The sequence below is a fragment of the Montipora capricornis genome, chromosome 4 (assembly GCF_036669925.1).
Source record: "Montipora capricornis isolate CH-2021 chromosome 4, ASM3666992v2, whole genome shotgun sequence".
NCBI lineage: Eukaryota > Metazoa > Cnidaria > Anthozoa > Scleractinia > Acroporidae > Montipora > Montipora capricornis.
In genome coordinates, this window is record NC_090886.1 from 3,135,085 (window position 1) to 3,154,380 (window position 19,296).

At 39.2% G+C, this 19,296-nt stretch overlaps 2 protein-coding genes across 2 annotated transcripts; one reads left to right on the plus strand and one right to left on the minus strand.

Annotated features, from left to right (window-relative positions):
- Positions 1-384: 384 nt before the first annotated feature.
- On the minus strand, positions 385-9,943 carry LOC138045195 (DGAT1/2-independent enzyme synthesizing storage lipids-like). Its single transcript, XM_068891609.1, has 8 exons — positions 9,683-9,943; positions 7,696-7,863; positions 7,207-7,280; positions 5,424-5,546; positions 4,431-4,494; positions 4,229-4,304; positions 2,298-2,361; positions 385-1,705 (listed from the first exon to the last, which is right to left on the minus strand). The coding sequence occupies exons 1-8, from the start codon at positions 9,891-9,893 to the stop codon at positions 1,604-1,606; spliced, it is 882 nt and encodes a 293-aa protein (XP_068747710.1). The 5' UTR covers positions 9,894-9,943; the 3' UTR covers positions 385-1,603.
- A 2,688-nt stretch (positions 9,944-12,631) lies between these two features.
- On the plus strand, positions 12,632-16,198 carry LOC138045214 (uncharacterized). The gene has a single exon (XM_068891627.1). It carries the CDS (start codon positions 12,783-12,785, stop codon positions 14,418-14,420), a length of 1,638 nt encoding a protein of 545 aa, XP_068747728.1. The 5' UTR covers positions 12,632-12,782; the 3' UTR covers positions 14,421-16,198.
- The last annotated feature ends 3,098 nt before the right edge of the window (positions 16,199-19,296 follow it).

Genomic DNA, 19,296 nt, shown 5'->3' on the forward strand with positions numbered 1-19,296 from the left:
GACAACCCATCTTCTGAAATGAAATTCTATTCATATGGGAAATCGTTTTGTTTTGGCCCTTCCACCATATAGCCCATGGGCCAGGAGATGGACCCCCCTCCCCCCCCCCCCCCCCGGGAAATTTTGCATGTAACTATGATCGAGAATAGTAGTGATGCTCGACTGCTTTTGAACATGTGGAGAATGGCTCCTGAGACCTTCTGAGGTCTTATTAGCGAGAGATGTACATGAAATTGGGTGCCCTGTGGTGGGTTCCCAATGGGGGGTTCCCAATGGGGAGGTCCCTGTGGTGGGTTGGGGGGGGGGGGGGTTTCGTCTCCTGGCCCATGGACTAGTATGTTGAGGGCATACATTCCATAAAATTAATATTGTACACAGAAGATATCTAATATTGGTTTACAAACATTTTACTTTTTGTTGTTCACATGAACATCACAAAATTGTTAATGTTGTCAGGGATACCTTCATGTTTGCCATAAACTCCTTGTTTTAGAAAATACTGTATTACAGTTACTTCAATTTTGGCTCAAGATTTGGCTTCAATTTTGGATTTCACATTTTAAGTATTTGGTAATCATTTTGTCAGCTGTCAAGTTTTAAATAAATTATTTATTTCTGCAAAGAACCATGGCATAAAACCATCAACTTTAATAACATTTGTACATGTGATTTAATATTCATATTTAGCAGGAGATGGGCTCCTGTATTAAGTAAATTTAAAAAAAAGGTCTAAGTTAGTTTTTTATTCATTCACAGTCTTAATTGTTTATGATTGGACTATAATAAATATTAATAATGAGAGTCAAAAGTTTAGCAATTAAAATAAGAATTATTATTGCTAAACGTTTAGTCTTCAAATTTTTTGAATTGATTTCACCGACATTCTTCAAAATTATGAGCTTTGTTTTTGCAAAGAACTGTGGCATGTCAGAGCAAAGTGATCGAAACAGAAAAATTTCATGTCATTTCATTGTATTTCTAAATTGTGCCCTTTTCTTTGAAGTACAAAAATTTCTGAGGAAAATTATGCATGCAGCTCTTTAGAAGGGGTTGAGCAGGAATAAGTCAGAGCATCAAGTATTTATGAGTCAATGAATCAATGAATCAATGAACCAATGAGTCATGAGTCAATGAGTCAATGAGTTAGTGCAGTCACCCTAACCATAAAATGAAAGCTAAAATTTCAGAGAGTGCTTAGGCCTAATCACTGAAACGAGGGCTTAGGCTTAATCAACAAATTATTGCTATATTGACTGTGAGTCTCATTGACGCACGACTCATTTGACTCATAAATCATGGGACCTCAGTCAATACCAGTCTTTGTATTTGATTTAAGGGGTCAGGTATATACCTTTGAAGGGTAACTTTCTGGTGCAATGCCTGTCTTAGCTTGTCTGGCGTAAATACAAAATGACTAACTACAAGTAATTTATATATAATATATATAATAACAGTGATTGATAATAATAATATTAATATTATTATAATTTATTGTTAAATAAGCTCATTGTGAAGGTGAGAGTTTTCCTATCATCAGAATATAAAATAACATTTTACATTTAGTGAAATCAAGTTTGATTTTATGATAAAATTAATTCAAGTTTCAATAACATTTAGTTGGCTGCCATCTTTCTTCCAAAGCTACCATTATACTTCCAGGGAGCTGCTGATGTTTTAAAATCATTTCTTGGATTTCCAGTTGAACCTGTAAGATTGAAGTAAATGAAATGTTACATTCGCGGTTAAGACTATTTTTGAAATAGGAATTTGCCCCGCAGGAGTAATAATTTTCTTGTTAAAACAGTGTTGTCAATGTTCAATATTATTCTAGCTGCTGGCAAACATTGTCATCGTGACATGTTTTAAAACTTTTATATATATTTACCTAGATGATACAGTAACAGATGCCACTACATAATGTCATGCATTTCTTCAATAACAGAATAAAGGAGTCTTAAAGATACAGTAAGAAAATTTTATCAAGTTTTCCATTCTCAGACTGTGGCCTATCACTGCAGAACTGAACAGCAACATGAAAAGACAGAAAACGTTTTTATTATTTAGCAAAGCATAAAGGACAATTAACAATGTAAATAATAAACTCAGCATCTACCATTGTCACATGTATTTCCTTCTACTCTCTCCAAAAAAAGTTTCAGTAAGATGGAAAAGAGCTTGATCACACAGGCAATATTAATATAATAATAAGTACAAGTAGCTGTGCTATGTTAGATAAACAGAACAGCGAGTGGGGGAGGCTGGGGGGAGGGGAAAGGAACATATTACAGCACAATTACCTTTCCCGCAAGTTCGTCACATGACATCTTGGCATCATAACAGACTGGCTCTCCAATAAAGGTTCTAAAAATGTCACAAGAAAAGTTCTATCTATCCCAATATCAACCAAAAAGATGTTTTTCATAACTGTTGTGAAGTGTTCTGCACATGGAGGCAAAGAGAAAGACGAAAGGACTTTAAGGGTCCACTGTGAAGTACTGTCAGGCCAAATGACAAATCTACAAACTCTGTGCCCTACCCTTTGCAAACACTGTTTGGGGTGTTCACTAAACCACAAAAATTAGGAGACTGGGACAATCAGAAAGATACATCTGTCATGCAGGCTAAAGAATTAGAGACGGGTTGTTAATCATCCTTATATTTTCAGACTGACGTGATAGCAAAGACTGCACTTCTCTTGGTACTTGTGTAAAGACTTAGATACAATTTACAATAATGCTAAATTATTAAAAATTACTTTATTAACCCTTTCACCCCTAAACCGGCCATCCTTAGTATTTTACTCTGTCTAATGCCAGACGATTTTACTCATCAATGGGGAATCCCCAGGAGTCAATGGGTTAAGGCAGGAGAGGTAATAACCTGGGGCCTGTTTCTCGAAAGTCCCGTAAACTTTTCGGGCCTGAAAAGCCATAGATCTGTGAAATTGCCAACCGCTTGTTTTGGAAAGCCGATCTTTTAACATGTTCTCAAGTTAACAAAAAGAAAAATAACTGTAAAGTTTGACGAATTTTCTCCTTTCTTGAGTTACAAAGGGAATTGTGACACCCAAAAATGGCCCGTAAAGTTTCGGGACTTTCGAGAAACAACCCCCAGGCCCTAATGAGATGCACACAGATTTCAATAAGCGTCACAAAGTGTCCCCTTGCTCTCCTCCCCAACTTCAGCATCACTCCTGTCTCGCAATACAGACAATTAACGTCACAAAAGTGTCGCCCAAACGTTGCTCCTCAAGTGAGGGTAAACAGCTGCATTTACCCTAAGCTAAAAATAACACTGACCTTTACCGTTACCTTATTGTCAGAAATAGGTAACAAAGGCTTAGACTTACAGAATACAACACTTTGTGTTGGATGTCAACTGAATTGGGTGTGCATCTAATTAGGTGCATCTCTGAACACAAGTGAACTTAGAGCGCTAATCCAGCCACAGTTGAACTTAACGCCTCTTACAAGATAGTTCAGGGTTCCAACCAGTGAACAGCCAATCAGTGCCTTAACCCCTTAACCAGCCCCCATAGACAACGAAAAAATAATGGTCTGGGATTAGACAGAGTACAATCTGGAAGTGTCACTCTTTGGGGAAAGGGTTAACGAGGATATATGTACTCTGGCATTACTATTGGTACATGTAGGAGCAGAAGCTCATGATATCTTGAAGCATTTAACTCTAGTTCAGAGCTGGGATTTTTTTAGTTTAAAAATAATCCTTATTTGGACGTAACGTAGCTCGCGAATTTTCCCGCGTGTGCAGCGATTCTATTTTTGTCCATATTTGGGCATAAAATTAGCTTAGTGTCCTAAAATCCGTAGCATTGTTCCAAGGAAAAGAGTTGCAAGTTACACACTTCAAGGTCATGTGCCGTCTGGCAGGAGAGAAGGGCTTAATGTGATCAATACTGACATACCGGTAGCAACACCATGCATTGAGCACAGTAGAACACACCAACTTTAAATGCTTACATGTACAAAGTGAGACTATAACCTGTAAGTCACCTACTTTTTCAATATCACCATTTTCTAATTTACCTTCTGTGATAGAAACATACCATATGCATGCCAGGTATATACTTAGTCAGTTAACAAAACAAGAGCTATGCACTGGGGCAATTATAGGGAAGGCACTAAATACATTATCTAGATATTAATATGACTTTGCTGCACACTATGCAAACAAATAAAAAGAATATAATCTGGACATAATTTCTAACCTTAACTTGACTGGAAATCCACCATATAGAGGTACTAATGGTATTTTTGTCAGCTCATACAACTTGCGAAACCATTCTGCAACAAGATTACAAAACAAAACAAAAACTTAACTTTTAAAAGCTGACAGCTGCAGCTTAAAGTAAAATTTGCCGCAATCAGAAGGAAAAAAGATAACATGACATCCAATGAATTATTACTTACTGCGCCCTAGCTGGACAGAACGAATAGCCTCTCTAATGTTTTGAGTGTATATTGGATAAATAGGCTAAAAGAACAAAAGAATGTGTTGGTCTTGGAGACATCTCTCCTATGTTTAGTTTAAAAAGCAAACCTCACAGACTGTGAATTTCCCAGCCTTGTATGGTACACTGGTTTTAGCTCAGTCTTTAGATCTCACAGAAATAATCACTTTGCCAGCATGGACACAAGATCTGGGTTAGAGTAAGAATGTCCCCATTAACCCTTGGATGCCTGAACCAACCAAAACCGGTATTTTACTCTGTCTAACACCAGACAATTTTACTCGTCAATGGGGAACCCCCAGGAGTCAATGGGTTAAGGTGGTTCATAATTTGTGAATTTAAATCAGTCTAGGTCAGCACTCATTTAGCTTCCAAGTTTTTTGTTTCATATGTGAATGTATATATTAATAGTTTCTGCAGGCTTGTCATTATAACTCAGCCTCCAGAGTAAGCGGCACGGCAGCAGGTGGGGTATACATTTGTATGTTCCCTTTTGCCACACTGATTTTGGGTTTTTGTATCTGTCAGTGCCACAATCTTTTCCCTGTTATTTATCTTGGGAGATGCATTTCTGTATTGTGCCCTAGGTAGCATTGTGTGATCATGCAATGTTTGTGAGAATAAAGTTATGTTTAGGGTACTGGCCGACCTGAAGCCCCATGTATCAACACAGTTGTCTGCGACTGCCTCCCATTTGTAGTGTAGGCAAAATTTCAAATTTTACTCAGTTGAGCTTTGCCATTTTTAACCCTTTGACGTCCAAACCGGCCTAAACCGGCCGTAAGATTTTACTTGTCAATGGGGAGCCCCTGGGAGTCAATGGGTTAATCACTCACTGAGGATTTTATTTTGTCTAAAGCCAGACAATCGTACTCATCAATGGAGGGGGGGGGGGGGGGAATTCAATGAGTGAAGCTCACTCTCAGTAATCTCTGGACCCCCACCCACTCACCACTTTGGCTTCAAGTGCCACTTTGGCAAATCCACGCCTTCCATTCCAAATCATGGTGTAAAATTCATCAGAGAATAAAGCCTCCCTTACACCTCCTGGAGAAATGGCCAACCATTCACCATTCTAAAAAGGTAAATTAAATTAACAATATTAATATTATTTTATTTTGAACATAGCACAACTTCTTTCCACTGAATTTGAGCAACCCTTATAAAGGTGTAACGATACAATAATTTTTTCTGCGCATTCTGTAAGCAAATCATTTCAAATGAGTTTTACTAATGTGTGAGCCAGCGAGCCATGCGAGTCATGCGAGCCAGGGTGCGAGTTATGCGAGCCAGGGTGCGAGCCATTGTGGGAGCCAGGGTGCGAGCCAGTGTGCGAGCCATGCGAGCCAGGGTGCGAGCCACTGTGTGAGCGAGCAAGCCACCGAGTCTCACTGCTGTGAGCAGCAGCAACAATAACAAGAACACAAAGAACAAAAAAAGAACGTCTCTGTCTCCACCGTGCTGTAAAGACTACAGAGAATGCGTGACTTTGATGGTGTTATGAAATCTATACAGTATTGATGTTATCTGAACCTTGATTATGCAAATGAGACAAGTATCGTTAAGCTGTCAACATGCATCTTACTGTAGGTTTCTTCGAAATTTGCACTCCTTTCAATAAATAATATTCAAGATCTTAAAAACTAATAATATATATTTATAAATACTCGTCTATGAAATTAAAACCGTCGCTACTTGCAGTTAGTGTAACTCCTATCATGTTGTAAAAGAATACAGCGTTTTAGATCTTATTAGGTGTTTTGGTGTTAAGTATCGCGGTATGTTTTTACAAGTTGTGTCGTATTTTCACGAGCCCGTGGGGTGAGTCCAAAAATACAAACAAGTAAAAATATAAAGCGATACTACGCACCAAATGTATCGATGAAAGAGGGAGAGCGTGACAGCTTTGCGTGCGAGCGGCGACCTTTACGGCCAACAGGTTTTCTGCTGTACAAATAGCTGTACAATGTCGCTGAATATGATTATTTGGACGGTACTTGCTGCAGTTCCATTATTTGATTATTTTTCACGTTAAAACGGTGACTCGACTGGCTCGCACCCTGGCTCGCATGACTCGCATGGCTCGCAATGTGACTCGCTGGCTCGCACATTAGGCAGCCCCATTTCAAATGCGTCAGCTGGTTTCCAATTCAAACAGATCTGTATGGAAATTGCATAACAAAATTTATAGCACTCACTGTCAGCTTTGCTGTGACAGATCTGATTACAAGAATTGCTAAGTACAACATTAAACATTTTTTCATTGAAGGCCTGTTAGCTGCATTGTATATCTGAATGAAGATTGGGTGCCTGTAAGATATTGTCCTGGAGGCATGTCCACCAGGTTAACCCTGGTGGATCTTGCACTTAGACATGACCTTTCACACCAATCAGGAGTCAAGATACCCATGCAACAGTGACCAGCATTGGCAATAGAGAAGGAAAGGGGGAAAGTAATTAGCTAGCTAAATTATTTTGGTTGTGTTTGTGAAATTGCATTGTTTAACCCAACAGGTCAACTCTCGGTTGTTATCATAATGAGTTCAAATATCACTTCAGTTCTGTCCTCAAATAGAATGCTGTGGGCATTGTTATTGAGGGTTTGGGGTTCATACGATCATGGACTCAGTAACTTGACTGACTCAGAGTTGACTCTGAAAATTGGTAAGCTCAGTGACAAATTGTTATGGTTTAATTATTTCATAATGGAGGTGACAATCTCCAATAAGGCAAACCTTTAGGATATCTACACACTGTTTCCTGGAACGTCCTTCTACAGCTCCACATACTTCAAGAAGCAACTGAATTCCTTAAAGAAAGAATAATGATGACGTATAAACCTTCACTTCAAAAACTTGATCTAAAAGTTGAAATTATAAACCAAATCAACTAGCTCAGTGTTGTACCCAATTCAAATCTACCTGGGTTAAGATTCTTTGTGTATTGTATTTGCCCATAATGAATTTAACTACATGTACATGGATTAGAACAAAACATTATATAATTTTAAGAGCGTTTTCAATAATTGGGTACAACATTGAGTTAGCAGTCGATTGCAGTTTTCTTGAGCAGTTTATTCTTAGTTTTGAGGTAATCGCTATCATTTTCATTATCATCATCATCATTACCACTGGTAAAAGACATCAATTAAAATTATTTGAATAATTTGATGACTTTTTAAAACTTATTAACTCAATCACAAAGGATTTCTAAATAATACCAACCTGGTATCTGAAACAAAAATGTAGCTGCTACATTTCTGAGCCTTCTCTTTTTAACTAGTAAAAGTCTTGCAAGAATGTAATACATGTCCAGCGGTATTGCTCCGTGGTAATATATTAGTAATGCAGGGCCATCATCTGGCAATTTATCAACTCCAATCAGTTCATAACCTAGAGAATGAAGAGAACATATATAGTTGGCTTTTACTGAGAAGGATGGCATTATTTTACATACAAATTGATATTTTTGAGAGTAGACTTTCATATACTGGACTAAAATGGCGGAGATATACTGGACTAAAATGGCGGAGGACAAAAGAACCGTTGTTATTAGGCCTTGATAATTTGGTATTGTTATATTCGCATTGCTTTTTGTTTCGTAGACATTTCAGATCCGGTATATGAACGACCAGCCAAGCTTTGCTGCCTTTGGTAACATTTTGCAAAACCTGAAATCTGGTCCTGATTTAGTAGGAAAGGATACGTCAGACTTCGATTGGTTTTCAATCCATGTTTAATATTTCTAAAGTCATCATTTTCGAATAATAGACGAGTTCACGCTCTTGATTGCATCATGGGTAATCAGGGCAACATGGCGGGAAATTCAAAGGTTTGCATGGAAATTCAAAGCAAAAATATAGTGTATGTGACTCTACTAAATCGACTTTTGCCTTCATAAACCAAACAAATAAGTTCATGTTCACAACTGAGATGAACTAGACTTGGTATCCGTTCTTTGGAATTCCTAAACATTGCTTTTTTTGTCTCCAATCTCTGTAATTTTGTGCCTTTGGAATTACAAGATACAAGAAATGTATGGCAGAAACTCCTTTTGATAAAATAATTTCTACAATAGCCGTTCTCTCTAAATTTATTCTGCTGCACCTTTGAGCGCATGTTTTGGAAAATGAAAAACCCAAAATTGCATGTCATGAGTTCTTTTCATCGTTTTGAACTTCCTTACAAACCTTTGAATTTCTCGTGATCTTGCCCTGATTACCCATAATGCACTCAAGGGCGTGAACTCGTCTACGAGATGCATAGGCTCGATTACCAGCCGCTTTTACCCGAACTCGAGTGAGCGGCGGATATCGAGCCTACGAGATGCAAAGAATGCCGAGATTGAAATGTGACCCCAAGCCCCTCTCCACTCCCATAGCTTCACTCATCCCCAGATTCCTCACTTTCTCCCTCTTTCCCATTCTCTCTCGATCTTTAGTTCAAACAAAAGAGTTACATATCCTGTCAATCCAGTCTAGATCCGGATAGATGTGCAGGATTTAAGATACGTAGAAAGCATTGTTAGTTTTCCGGTTTTTCTTTTTCTGATAACGATCCATTGATCATGAATTAGTAAAATCGAAAACAAAGAATTTTCAATCTACTTTTCAAGAAACTAGATGAACTCCTTCTTTTCTGTTCTAGAAGCAACAATGAGCAGCAATGAGATACGTGATGCGAAGATGGCAAAATCTGCTAAGTGACATTCGAGGATTTCCTGTAATATACAATTTCTGGGCTCACACACGGAGGATTGCCTCATGCAAAGAAGGGTGTTTTGTGAAAACAAAACAAGAATCAGTTGCTTTCGGCTGATCGACTTTTAATAAATAAGCTTTAGTTTAAAAATTCCTTAGATTGTATACGTAAGAAAAAAATTTGCGGTAGTGAAGGAAGGAAAATTATATAAGCTGATATTTGTAAATTAGGCGCGCAGTGTTGCCGCACGCGCACAATTGCAAGTTTGCATGTGGAACTAAATTACGCAGCAAGTGACCTTCCTCTCTTCAAGAGTTCGACGTGATAAATATTTTAGCCATTGCTCGTGCATTAAATTCCCAGTCTTAAAAAAAAAAACTTCATCAAGAGCATAGCGCAACAGTTAACCATCGCGTGAAAAAGCAAGCAGACTGAACCTCCACTTCTTCTCACATTGGTTAAGCTCCCTAATTCATTATCCGCGAGTTTTCTGGCCTGGAAAATCACTCACCGTGCCAAAGCGTTCCATGCGCATCAAAAAAGGCCGCTACCATTTGTTGTGCGCCGTCCCAAAAATTTCCTACGTAGGCATCGTAGATTTGGAGCCTTCTGTGACGATAAACGTACAAGAAAACGGCACTGCCGTACATCATGATAAGAAAGATTACAGGATAAACGAAAACCACGACGAAGGGAGACAAAAGTATCATTAGCCAGTCCATCTTCCATGTGGAACCAGAAGGTCAGACGTCTCTGTTTATCCAGCGTAAGATCGAAGATAAAGCCAGTGGTGAAAAGATCACTTTCACCGGACGTCACGACGTCACGCGTCACTAGTAATGGGCGTTAATATTTTACTGCTTTAGAAAACATCCGTGTAAAAATCATGCAATTTATTAGTCTGTTTCAAATTTCCCTTTAGGCTAATTCTGTAATTTTTCTGGGCCTGGGTCGTTAACGAAATTTTTCCGGACGATGTGTTGCGTGACAGTCAAATATAAGAGGGCCACAAGTGCCCACTCTTACAGTGGTACCAGGTCTTTTCGCTAACGAGTCGTTTCGCCTACGTCCAGTTCGCTAACAACCGCCTTTGGTTGTTTCGCTAACGCCCAGGGGCCGGTTGCTCGAAGTTTGGTTTAGGTTAGGGCTTTAACTTCGTGTAGAAGACATGCACACATGACGTAAAACAATAGAACAAAAATTCGTGAAACATTACCTAATCAGAATTCTAAATCCCTATAGACCCCTAAAGCTTTTGTTACATCATGTGCGTCTTCAAGTTAAGAGGTATCGAAACCTATAAGTTTCCATGGTATTTAACGCTGGTTAGCGCTAACCATGCTTCAAGCAACCCGGGACGGTTCGCTAACAAACGAAGTCGATTCGCTAACGTGTTTGGTTGCTCTAAGTAAATTTGGCTGCTTTCAGCTGGAGTGTCAGGCCTGAAGAGACGACCATTACGAGAATTAACAAATGGGAAGTCAGGGATTTCGATCCGGTCGAAGGTCACTATATTCTTTTGTTAGTCGTTTATTTACAACAATGGGCGTGCGCTAGCTGAACACACTGTTTTCAATTCAACGCACCGAGTTGACACCTTTCGATTCTCAAATTTGCATACGGCTTGGCTTCAACTAACCAAACGATGCGAAACGGGTCGAAATTCCTTGTCATCTTATTGGTCGTTTAAGACGAGGGACGCCACCCACAGGACTATATAAGAATCACCTTCAACGAACATTTGGTTTAAACTTGCTCTCCCCGATTAGAGCAAGCAACTGAAGAAGGAATCCACTCTGTATTCCAAAACCGGTCTTGCAACCTGATACAACGTTCTCTGCAGCGAACCTATCAGAAACACCATGACCAACGTGAACGATGATTTCGTCGACAGTGGGTCTCCAGTGCCGGCCAAGGCCATTCGTCAGACCCGACGAGCAGTTCACTACGGCGTTCAACAAAATCTGCCAAAAGGCCGCAGAACAAGAACTCCTTCAGCTCCTGATCCGGTAGCTAGAAAAGAACTCCAGCGCAGACACTGAGACAAATTTCGATCTAATCTCAAGAAACAGCCGGACCAAATGTTCCCGGACCGGACCACTACCGCTCAACCCTGCGTGACCCCTGATAGCAAAAATAAAAAGCGACCTCTCAAACGCAAAGCAAATATAATTCAGTGCAAAAGAAATAACGATAGATTCATCAAAAATCTATCGAATATATCTCTTACTGAAAATGACAAAACTTTGCTATCAAAGGGCTTGAAATTTATCCCCACTCCCCCAAAACCAGTATCTCGATGACCGTGAAAGCAACCCTCACCCGTCCATGTCAAATCAACGTGGCACCTACCACTACAACCTTCTGGGGCACTTAACGACATTCGCGCGAAAATTTTCTAACATTGATTTTTTTCTGCAAATTTTACCATTGAAAGATGATGAGTTTGTGATGTCAGAAATAAAATAATAAAAAAATGGGGGATCACCGACTTCGTTTTGGAGAGAACTTGCCCGGAAGAACACCCTAAATCTGAAAAAATCCGGTTTCTTAAGCGAATAAGGCCACAGTGTCTGTAAGCCCAAAAATATTGCAATTGCATCTTTGAAGTGAAATGCTCTCTTCCAAACTTTGTTTAAGTGGACCCATCAAGTGAATTTAGTTAACTGTTCACGTTCCTTAAAGAACAAGTTCGCATTTAGCGACCATAGTTTCATGCGCCTTGCAGCCGCAATAAAATCTGTTTCTGAAAAGAAAAGTAGGGGTCACCGAACATCCAAGATCGTTAAATCCAAGCAAAGCTATAGCAATGGCCATCTGCCCTGTCATTGTTCATTTTAGTACTTAGCGCACGCGCTCGATGCATGACGTGGCATGTGAATTTGCGTACGCTGTGAGGATGCGCAGTAGCAATAGGCGCGAACGTCCTTAAAAGCTGCCTGGAACGCACTAAGCTAGAAATTGCTTTACAATATCCTTTAGCAATGCGAAAGACAATTTGTCAGCACAAGAACGACAAGCACAATCCGCACCACGCGCAAATAAAAAGGTGAACATTAAAAAAGCTGATAAGGGGACTACAACAGTCGTCATGGATACGCAAGACCAAATCCGAGAAGGCAACGTACAAGTCTGTGATACAAACTTTTACACCCCTCTACAAGATCCTATAATGTCCTCGACGGCCAAGAAAATTAGCAACATAGTTAATGCCTATCCCTCGGAATACCTGAAAGGTATCAGAGTTAATATAATCTCGGTTGACTTGCTGATATATTGCACATGGTCACGCAAAAGGTACGTTATATGAATTAGATAAATCAGTAGTCTGGATGGCATCTTTTGAGGACTTTAGCGAAACAACTAAAAACGTTAGCGAAACAACCAAACACGTTAGCGAAACGACTTCCTGGGTGTGAGCGAAACGACTTGTTAGCGAATCCTTACAGTACATATCCCGCCTCAGAAGTATCACCGCTGGCATACAGGAAACAACGAGTGCAGAACGGTGGAATCTGTGAAAAATAAGTGACAGTTTTAGCATGAAAGCACGCTGAAGGGGTGTCTTAATGAAACCTAGCGACTCCAAGGCCTGAAAGAAAGAAACTAACATGGCTACGGCAAAAGGCAAAGATCCGATTCTTGACAATCTAAGCTGGAGTGACATCGAGTACACGTTGTTCGAATTCGTCGATCGGTTTCCTCTCCCTCAAATAGTTAGAGTAACAGAAGGTTACTACGGTCCAACGGAAGATTCTTGCATTGGAGCCGAGCAAATACTGACATTACACTGTGTAAAAACTACAGACAAAGTCTTAGCCCGTGACAGAAGAAAGCGAGAGTTGACCATTCCTTTGAACTGTTCACAAAAAGTCGAACTTCGTCCTCAAGACTTTCGAGGAATTTCTGAAACGGTGGAAGAAATAAATAACATTCCGATTAAGTTTGTGCGAGTTACTCAAGGCTACTACAGTCTGAACGACGATTCAGTGTGTGTAAATCCTGGTGATAAGTTGGAAGTAATCAATGTTGAATACGGTCTTGGGGGGAAGGAGGATTGTGTTCTGTTTCATAATGAAGAACGCACTCCTATCCGATTACCCTTAAGCGTATCAGCCGGCTTTCAAGCCCTACTCGATGGGCGTGAATATTACTTGAAAGAAGTTGTATCTTCATCGCCTAAGCTGCCTTTGTATTTTCAGTTTACTGATCCGCCATCTATAACCAAAAGGTCCAGCGAGCATGTATTCAACACATCTCTTGGAGTTCTGTCTCTGGAAAAGGTTTACCAGGATGCCACTGTGATATGCACGACTAAAGAAGGTGATTTGAGAACAGTGGTGAGCTGCCCTAAGCATCTGCCAATCAGAATTAATGTGGCTCAAGGCGCTTTGACAGATGACAAGGATTATGTGCGTATTTGTCGCATGTTCCACGATGGTGTGAGCCTTGGAAAGATTGAGAACATGGAGATTCAGAACATTTATGCGTCCAGGGACACCATTAGAGAGTACGAGTATGTCAAAGATGTTTTGCCACCACCACCTCTTCCTGCACGTGGCAGTACTTCTTCAGAAAAGGATCTGCCACAGACTGACCAGGTTCCAACAACAGATGGCTTGGAAACTTCAGACTCTGATGATAGCAACCATGAATATACTTACATTGAAGACTGGTCAGCCCCTTCTACTGGAACCACAGAATTAAAAGGGGGTGACTGTGCACCTTTGACATCCGGTGGCAATCCACAAGGAACACATCTGAATGAAAATCCTGAGAAAAATACAGGTAATGAAGATGATTATGTATACCTTCCAGTAGCAGTCACCCCGGGGCCTGAGAGTGTTGATACTGTTGCACACATCCAAGAACCAGTTGCTCCTCCGAGGAAAGCAAAATCAGAGGCCCATAAAATGTCGGATCCTAATCCACAAGGGATTCCTAAAAAGGGGCCACCTCCTCCCATTAAACCAAAGCCAGCTGCAAAGAGAACACAGTCTGTAACTCAACCAAAAGAGGAAGAATTTAAGGTGCCTGATGATCTTTCACAGCTGACAGTAAAAGAAGTGTCTGATCTATTGAGGCATTTCCATTTTGGTGAGTTTGTTGAGGTATTTGCTGAAAATTTAGTGGATGGTGGACTGCTGGTCAGTTTGGATGAAGAAGACCTGAAGTCACTTGGAATGAATTCATTTCATTGTAAGAAGATCAAAAAGATCATATTTGATGGGTGGAGACCAAAGGAATAAGTCCTAGATGAACTGATTTTTAATTCCCAAGCTTACACAACTTTGGGACTCTGAAGTTGAAAATCCAATGAATGTTGTAGTTTTCACTCTCGTCAATCAGTGCAACAAAACAAGGTGAGAGGTGGATCATATCCAGCAAATTGAATGGCTTGCATTTTCAGCTTGAGAATTTAAATAAGGAGTTCCTTGGTTCAAATCCCTCTCTGACCACAAGCACCAGAGTAGTGCTGTATAATTTTGGCTTCAACTTCTCAGCTGCACTTGTAAATAGCCAAGTGGTCTGACTCCCACCAGGAAGGATTTTTAAGATTTGTTGAGTTAATTCCTTAATTTTGTTTCATTGGCCTTGAAAAGGCCCTAAGGGAAGTAGTCATTTAAGTGTATTTAGTATAATTTTCAGCGGTGAATATAAGAATTTAGTGTTATGTTCACCGCGCTACCCAGTGAATAAAACATTTTGGAGGTGCGACTGCTAAGCTAATCAAGCACTTTTTGTGCGTTTTTATCTTGTTTTAGCGGGCTGTATTCTACAGTACAGCCCGCTAAATTTTAATTTTCGACATTTAATCATTCTCTAGCAAGTTTTTCATGTCGTTTCTGTGACATTAAGTTGTAAAACTGTTTGAATCTTGCAAGCTTACAAGCAACTATTTCAAACAGCCAAGAAGACTTCGTTTTTGGGATTTTGACATGCCAATCTTTGTGGCAGTTGAAACTTCTGCTTGATTTCGACTAGTTTCCTTTCCCATGTGGCTGAATTACCACAGAGATATAATAAACTTCGCATGAGCGCCATGAATCAATGGGGAAAAAAGAGGTCCATAATTTCACAGTACAGACCTCAAACTCGGTTAGTAACAGGTACATAATTATGTATACAGGCTTAACCTTCCATGTTATAAAGATTAGAAACTTCTTTAACCTGTTTTATTACTTTTTGGAAGATTCACTATTACAAGCATTGTACAGTGCTTCTGGATTTTAGCTTCTTATTTCTTGTAACGCAAGGCTGCAAAACAAAGTAAGAAACACTGCAAAAGGATTGATTTGATTGAATGACAGTTAGTTTTCACAAAATGTGAGAACATTTTACCTTTTGATGTAATGAGACCTTCCATTCACTTGGTGGATGAGCAGGAATAAATAATTATTGATGGTTTGCATCTGACCTCATAGCAGCCATGCAGCCATGTTGGTCAACAGAACAATGCATTAAAATGTCTTTTGGGAATTTAAGTGTAGTGCCACATGTGTATCTAAGCTCTTTCGCCTAGATTTCAAAAGAATATAGGATTCTGTGACCCTGATAGGAATGTTGTTGTATAAACTCAGCAATTACAAATGAATTTGTGAAGTTGCAGCATTCTTGTAGACTTAGCCTCATTTCTGGAAACTACTGACAGTGTACAGTGTTACTAGCACTCTTAGACTAATACCTTTATGGAGATGAAATCTCTTGATACAGCACCATGTGGTTTTGTTAAATCCACATTAATTTTATGAGTTTCTTAGGAAAATAGTTTATTTTAGTTAATTTTCTAGTTGTAGTGAGTCAATAAACAAATTTTAGATTTAATACTTTTGATTCCTAATTACTATAATAATAATTCTCTGTCCACAAGTGAAAACCAGTTTTTCTTATAATTTATACATGCACACACACACAGACACATACTGATATATCTGTATGATAATAATTATTGTTGTTGTAGGGACAAGTGTCACTGAGTAAACATACCTAACATAAACAATAAATTCGGGTATTATCAATCAAACTAGAATCATTAGAAGACTTACAATGTTTATATTAACTTTAGTGCAAGTTTAAGGTGTGTGGTTCAACATGTTGTTGTTTGAGGCTATAGAAGAAAGAGAGAAATAATCCTCACACTTCTCTGGACAATTTTAAGCAATGAAAAAAATTCTCTCTCATAGCACCTGAAAAATTCAGGTGACTCCAACGGGATTCAAACCACCCATGACCTCTGCTATGCTGGTGCAACTACCAACTGAGCTATGATTAGCCACACAGTTGGGATCAGAGGTCATGGGTTCAAATCCTATCGTAGCCTCCCACGCAGACGTTCTCAGGGCTTTGTCATGTGTTCCTCCCCTGCCAACGTCTGCTGAAACAAAAAACCACTTCCATTCGTGGATTATGGACCAATCAGAGATTGTTTGCCAGTTTTGCGTAAACTCATGTTTTGTATGGCATTCTTTTGCAGCATGTGATTGGCTATGCACAACACAATTGGTCAATGCTGAGTGGTTTCTTTAAATAGTGGGCAAACAGACATTGAACGGAAGTGGTTTTTCAAAGCCGTAAGAACGTCTGCGTGTGGAGCCACCTGACTTTTTTCAGGAGGCAGGCACAAAATGTCCGTCTGAATCAGATTGGATCGCTCATCTTGAATTGACTGAAACACGGTTTTGTAAGCCAAAACTTTTCGACGTTTGCCCTGATTTCACAAAGGTTAGCTTGAAGATTAGGGCTTGGTTGATTTCTCGAGGCCTTATATTTTTTACCTCTATCCAAGGTGATCCACTCCAACTTTTGTACCTGCCTATTTTTCTGGTGCTATGAGAGACAATTGCTTAAAATTGTCCCAATAAGTGAGAGGATCCTTTCTCTCTTTCCATATCATTAGTGTTGGGAATATGTCAGCCAACAAGCCCACATAGTTATTAAATGCTCTAGATAACACTGGTTTGCAAAAGCTAGCTTAACATTTCAGTGGTTTCAATAAGTAGAGACGGCTGAGGAAAAGCCTTGACTACTTCACTCAGAGAAGTCAGCTACTCTTTTTTCCCTTTATCACATATGGGGCAAAATAATTACTGAATGGTGATTGGCTGAGATGGAGGGCATTTTTCCTTAATCAAGAGGGCATGATTACGTGATCCTGATTGGTGAACAGTTGCTTATCCAGAGCAAGCGAAGTTACAAGAGAATCTTCTTCCAGATTAAACTACCGGTATAAAATACATTAATTTTTAAGCGCTATTTCAGTTGACAACAACGATTAATTGAATTGAACTTTAACCGAATGGGAGCATGTTGATTGTCGCAGCATTGAACAGACTTCCCTCAAAAATTTTGCTCTTTATGTGATAAACATATAATCGCAATGTGCCCTCATGCAATTAAGGATTAATGATTTTCCAAATTGCCCTCGTCGCTTCGCAGTTTTGTGAAAACTTTGAAAATATGCGTGAAATTAATCCTCAATTGCCATATACAAGATTAAATCATTAATTTTTGACAATGACAACAGTTAGTATACTCTACTCAAACCAGGGGCAACTTCAAATTTTATTGAAACACGTCTTTGTTAGGCTTAATCAATTCAGTCTCTGCAATGAGAACAAAGCTAATTTACCATGGCTTGTTGCTTCAAAGACTATGCAAGCCAGTGAGTCAAAATAAAAAGCAGATCTAACTAAAGTAAAGTAAAGTAAAGCAACCATATTTAACATCGATAACTCGTAACAGTAATTCAACTGACAAACCTGAGGTCGATGGTTTACTCCCCCCTTTCCATCAGTGCTCCGTTTTACGGGTATTTAAAGCTACTTAGCTACACGGAAAGGAAAGAAGTCGAAACAAGGATGTGAGATCCGGGAATCGAACTCAGGACCTCTTGCACCAAGGTCGCGCACTAACCAACTGTGCCATCCTTGCTCCTTGTGTGCCATCCTTGCTCCTTGAAACTGATAGCCAAAAGTAATCCAAACTTTACCGACGCTTCTTTATGCTTTTCAAAAGTACATTCATGTTTCACAGACTTGCTTCTCTTAATCGTAGTATACTAAAAAGGTTGATTTCAGTAGCTTTAAGAGTTGGCTGGGTTGCTCACACAGTGTGTAGACCTCCATGCATATGCATTTGGAAGTTCTTACACATGGTGTTTTGGTTTATTTTGTTGCATTGCTTTTATTTCATATAATACATCTTACAATCAAAATATTGTTTTTACGTTTGGAAACCTGGTTGGTTTCATTTAAGGTATTATTTATTTTAATTTGTGAACTTCTTTTACTTGTACTTGCACATGCAAAATTGTTATCAGTTTTCCTTTAAACCGCTTAACATTTAAGAAGAGGACCACAATGTATTTGTGCAGTATACTCCTTTATTACAGTACTTTGTTTTAGAATAATTACCATGTTTGTCATTGGTGTTCCTTCAATCTTACTTTTTTTAAGTGTTAAAAACTCCATAATGTTAGAAGACTCCAGAATGTACAAAAAACACATTCCTCCTTCAATGAGCATCTCATTTAAGACACAGACAAGACTGCCTTCATATCTTTGTCCAGGGACACCTTATTGTCTGCTGTGTCCCAATGTGAAAACAATGGATACCAAATGGTCAGGTGTTTCCCTTTTTAAGTTTGCACCACCTTAGCAAAAATGAGGAAACACACTTACACAAAGTGATGGAAATCATGGCTTTGCCTTGTCCCTACTACAAGGTTGTAGACACAACAATCAACTAGAGTCTTTTCTTAATCCATTAGCTGGCTTTTCCAGCCAGGATGGTCATTCAACCATTCTAAGGGTCTCCTTTTTGCCAGGGGAAACAAAATAATGGAACACACTTATCAATGATGATAATGCCAGATGATTTGGGGAATCCCTTAGGGCCAAAAAAGGGTTGAACATTGTTCTGAGTGATGCAGGTGGACATAGATAAAGAAGATATCAACTCTGAAAGAAAGAAACTTCTCCATTCTCAATATGCCAGAAATGGAAACCTCCTGTGTGGAACACTTTCACCAACAAATAATATTGTACGTTTGGGAGTTCTGTACTTAAACACAATGATATTTTGGGAATGTGTCATTCTTCACTGAATTATTGGATATCCATTATT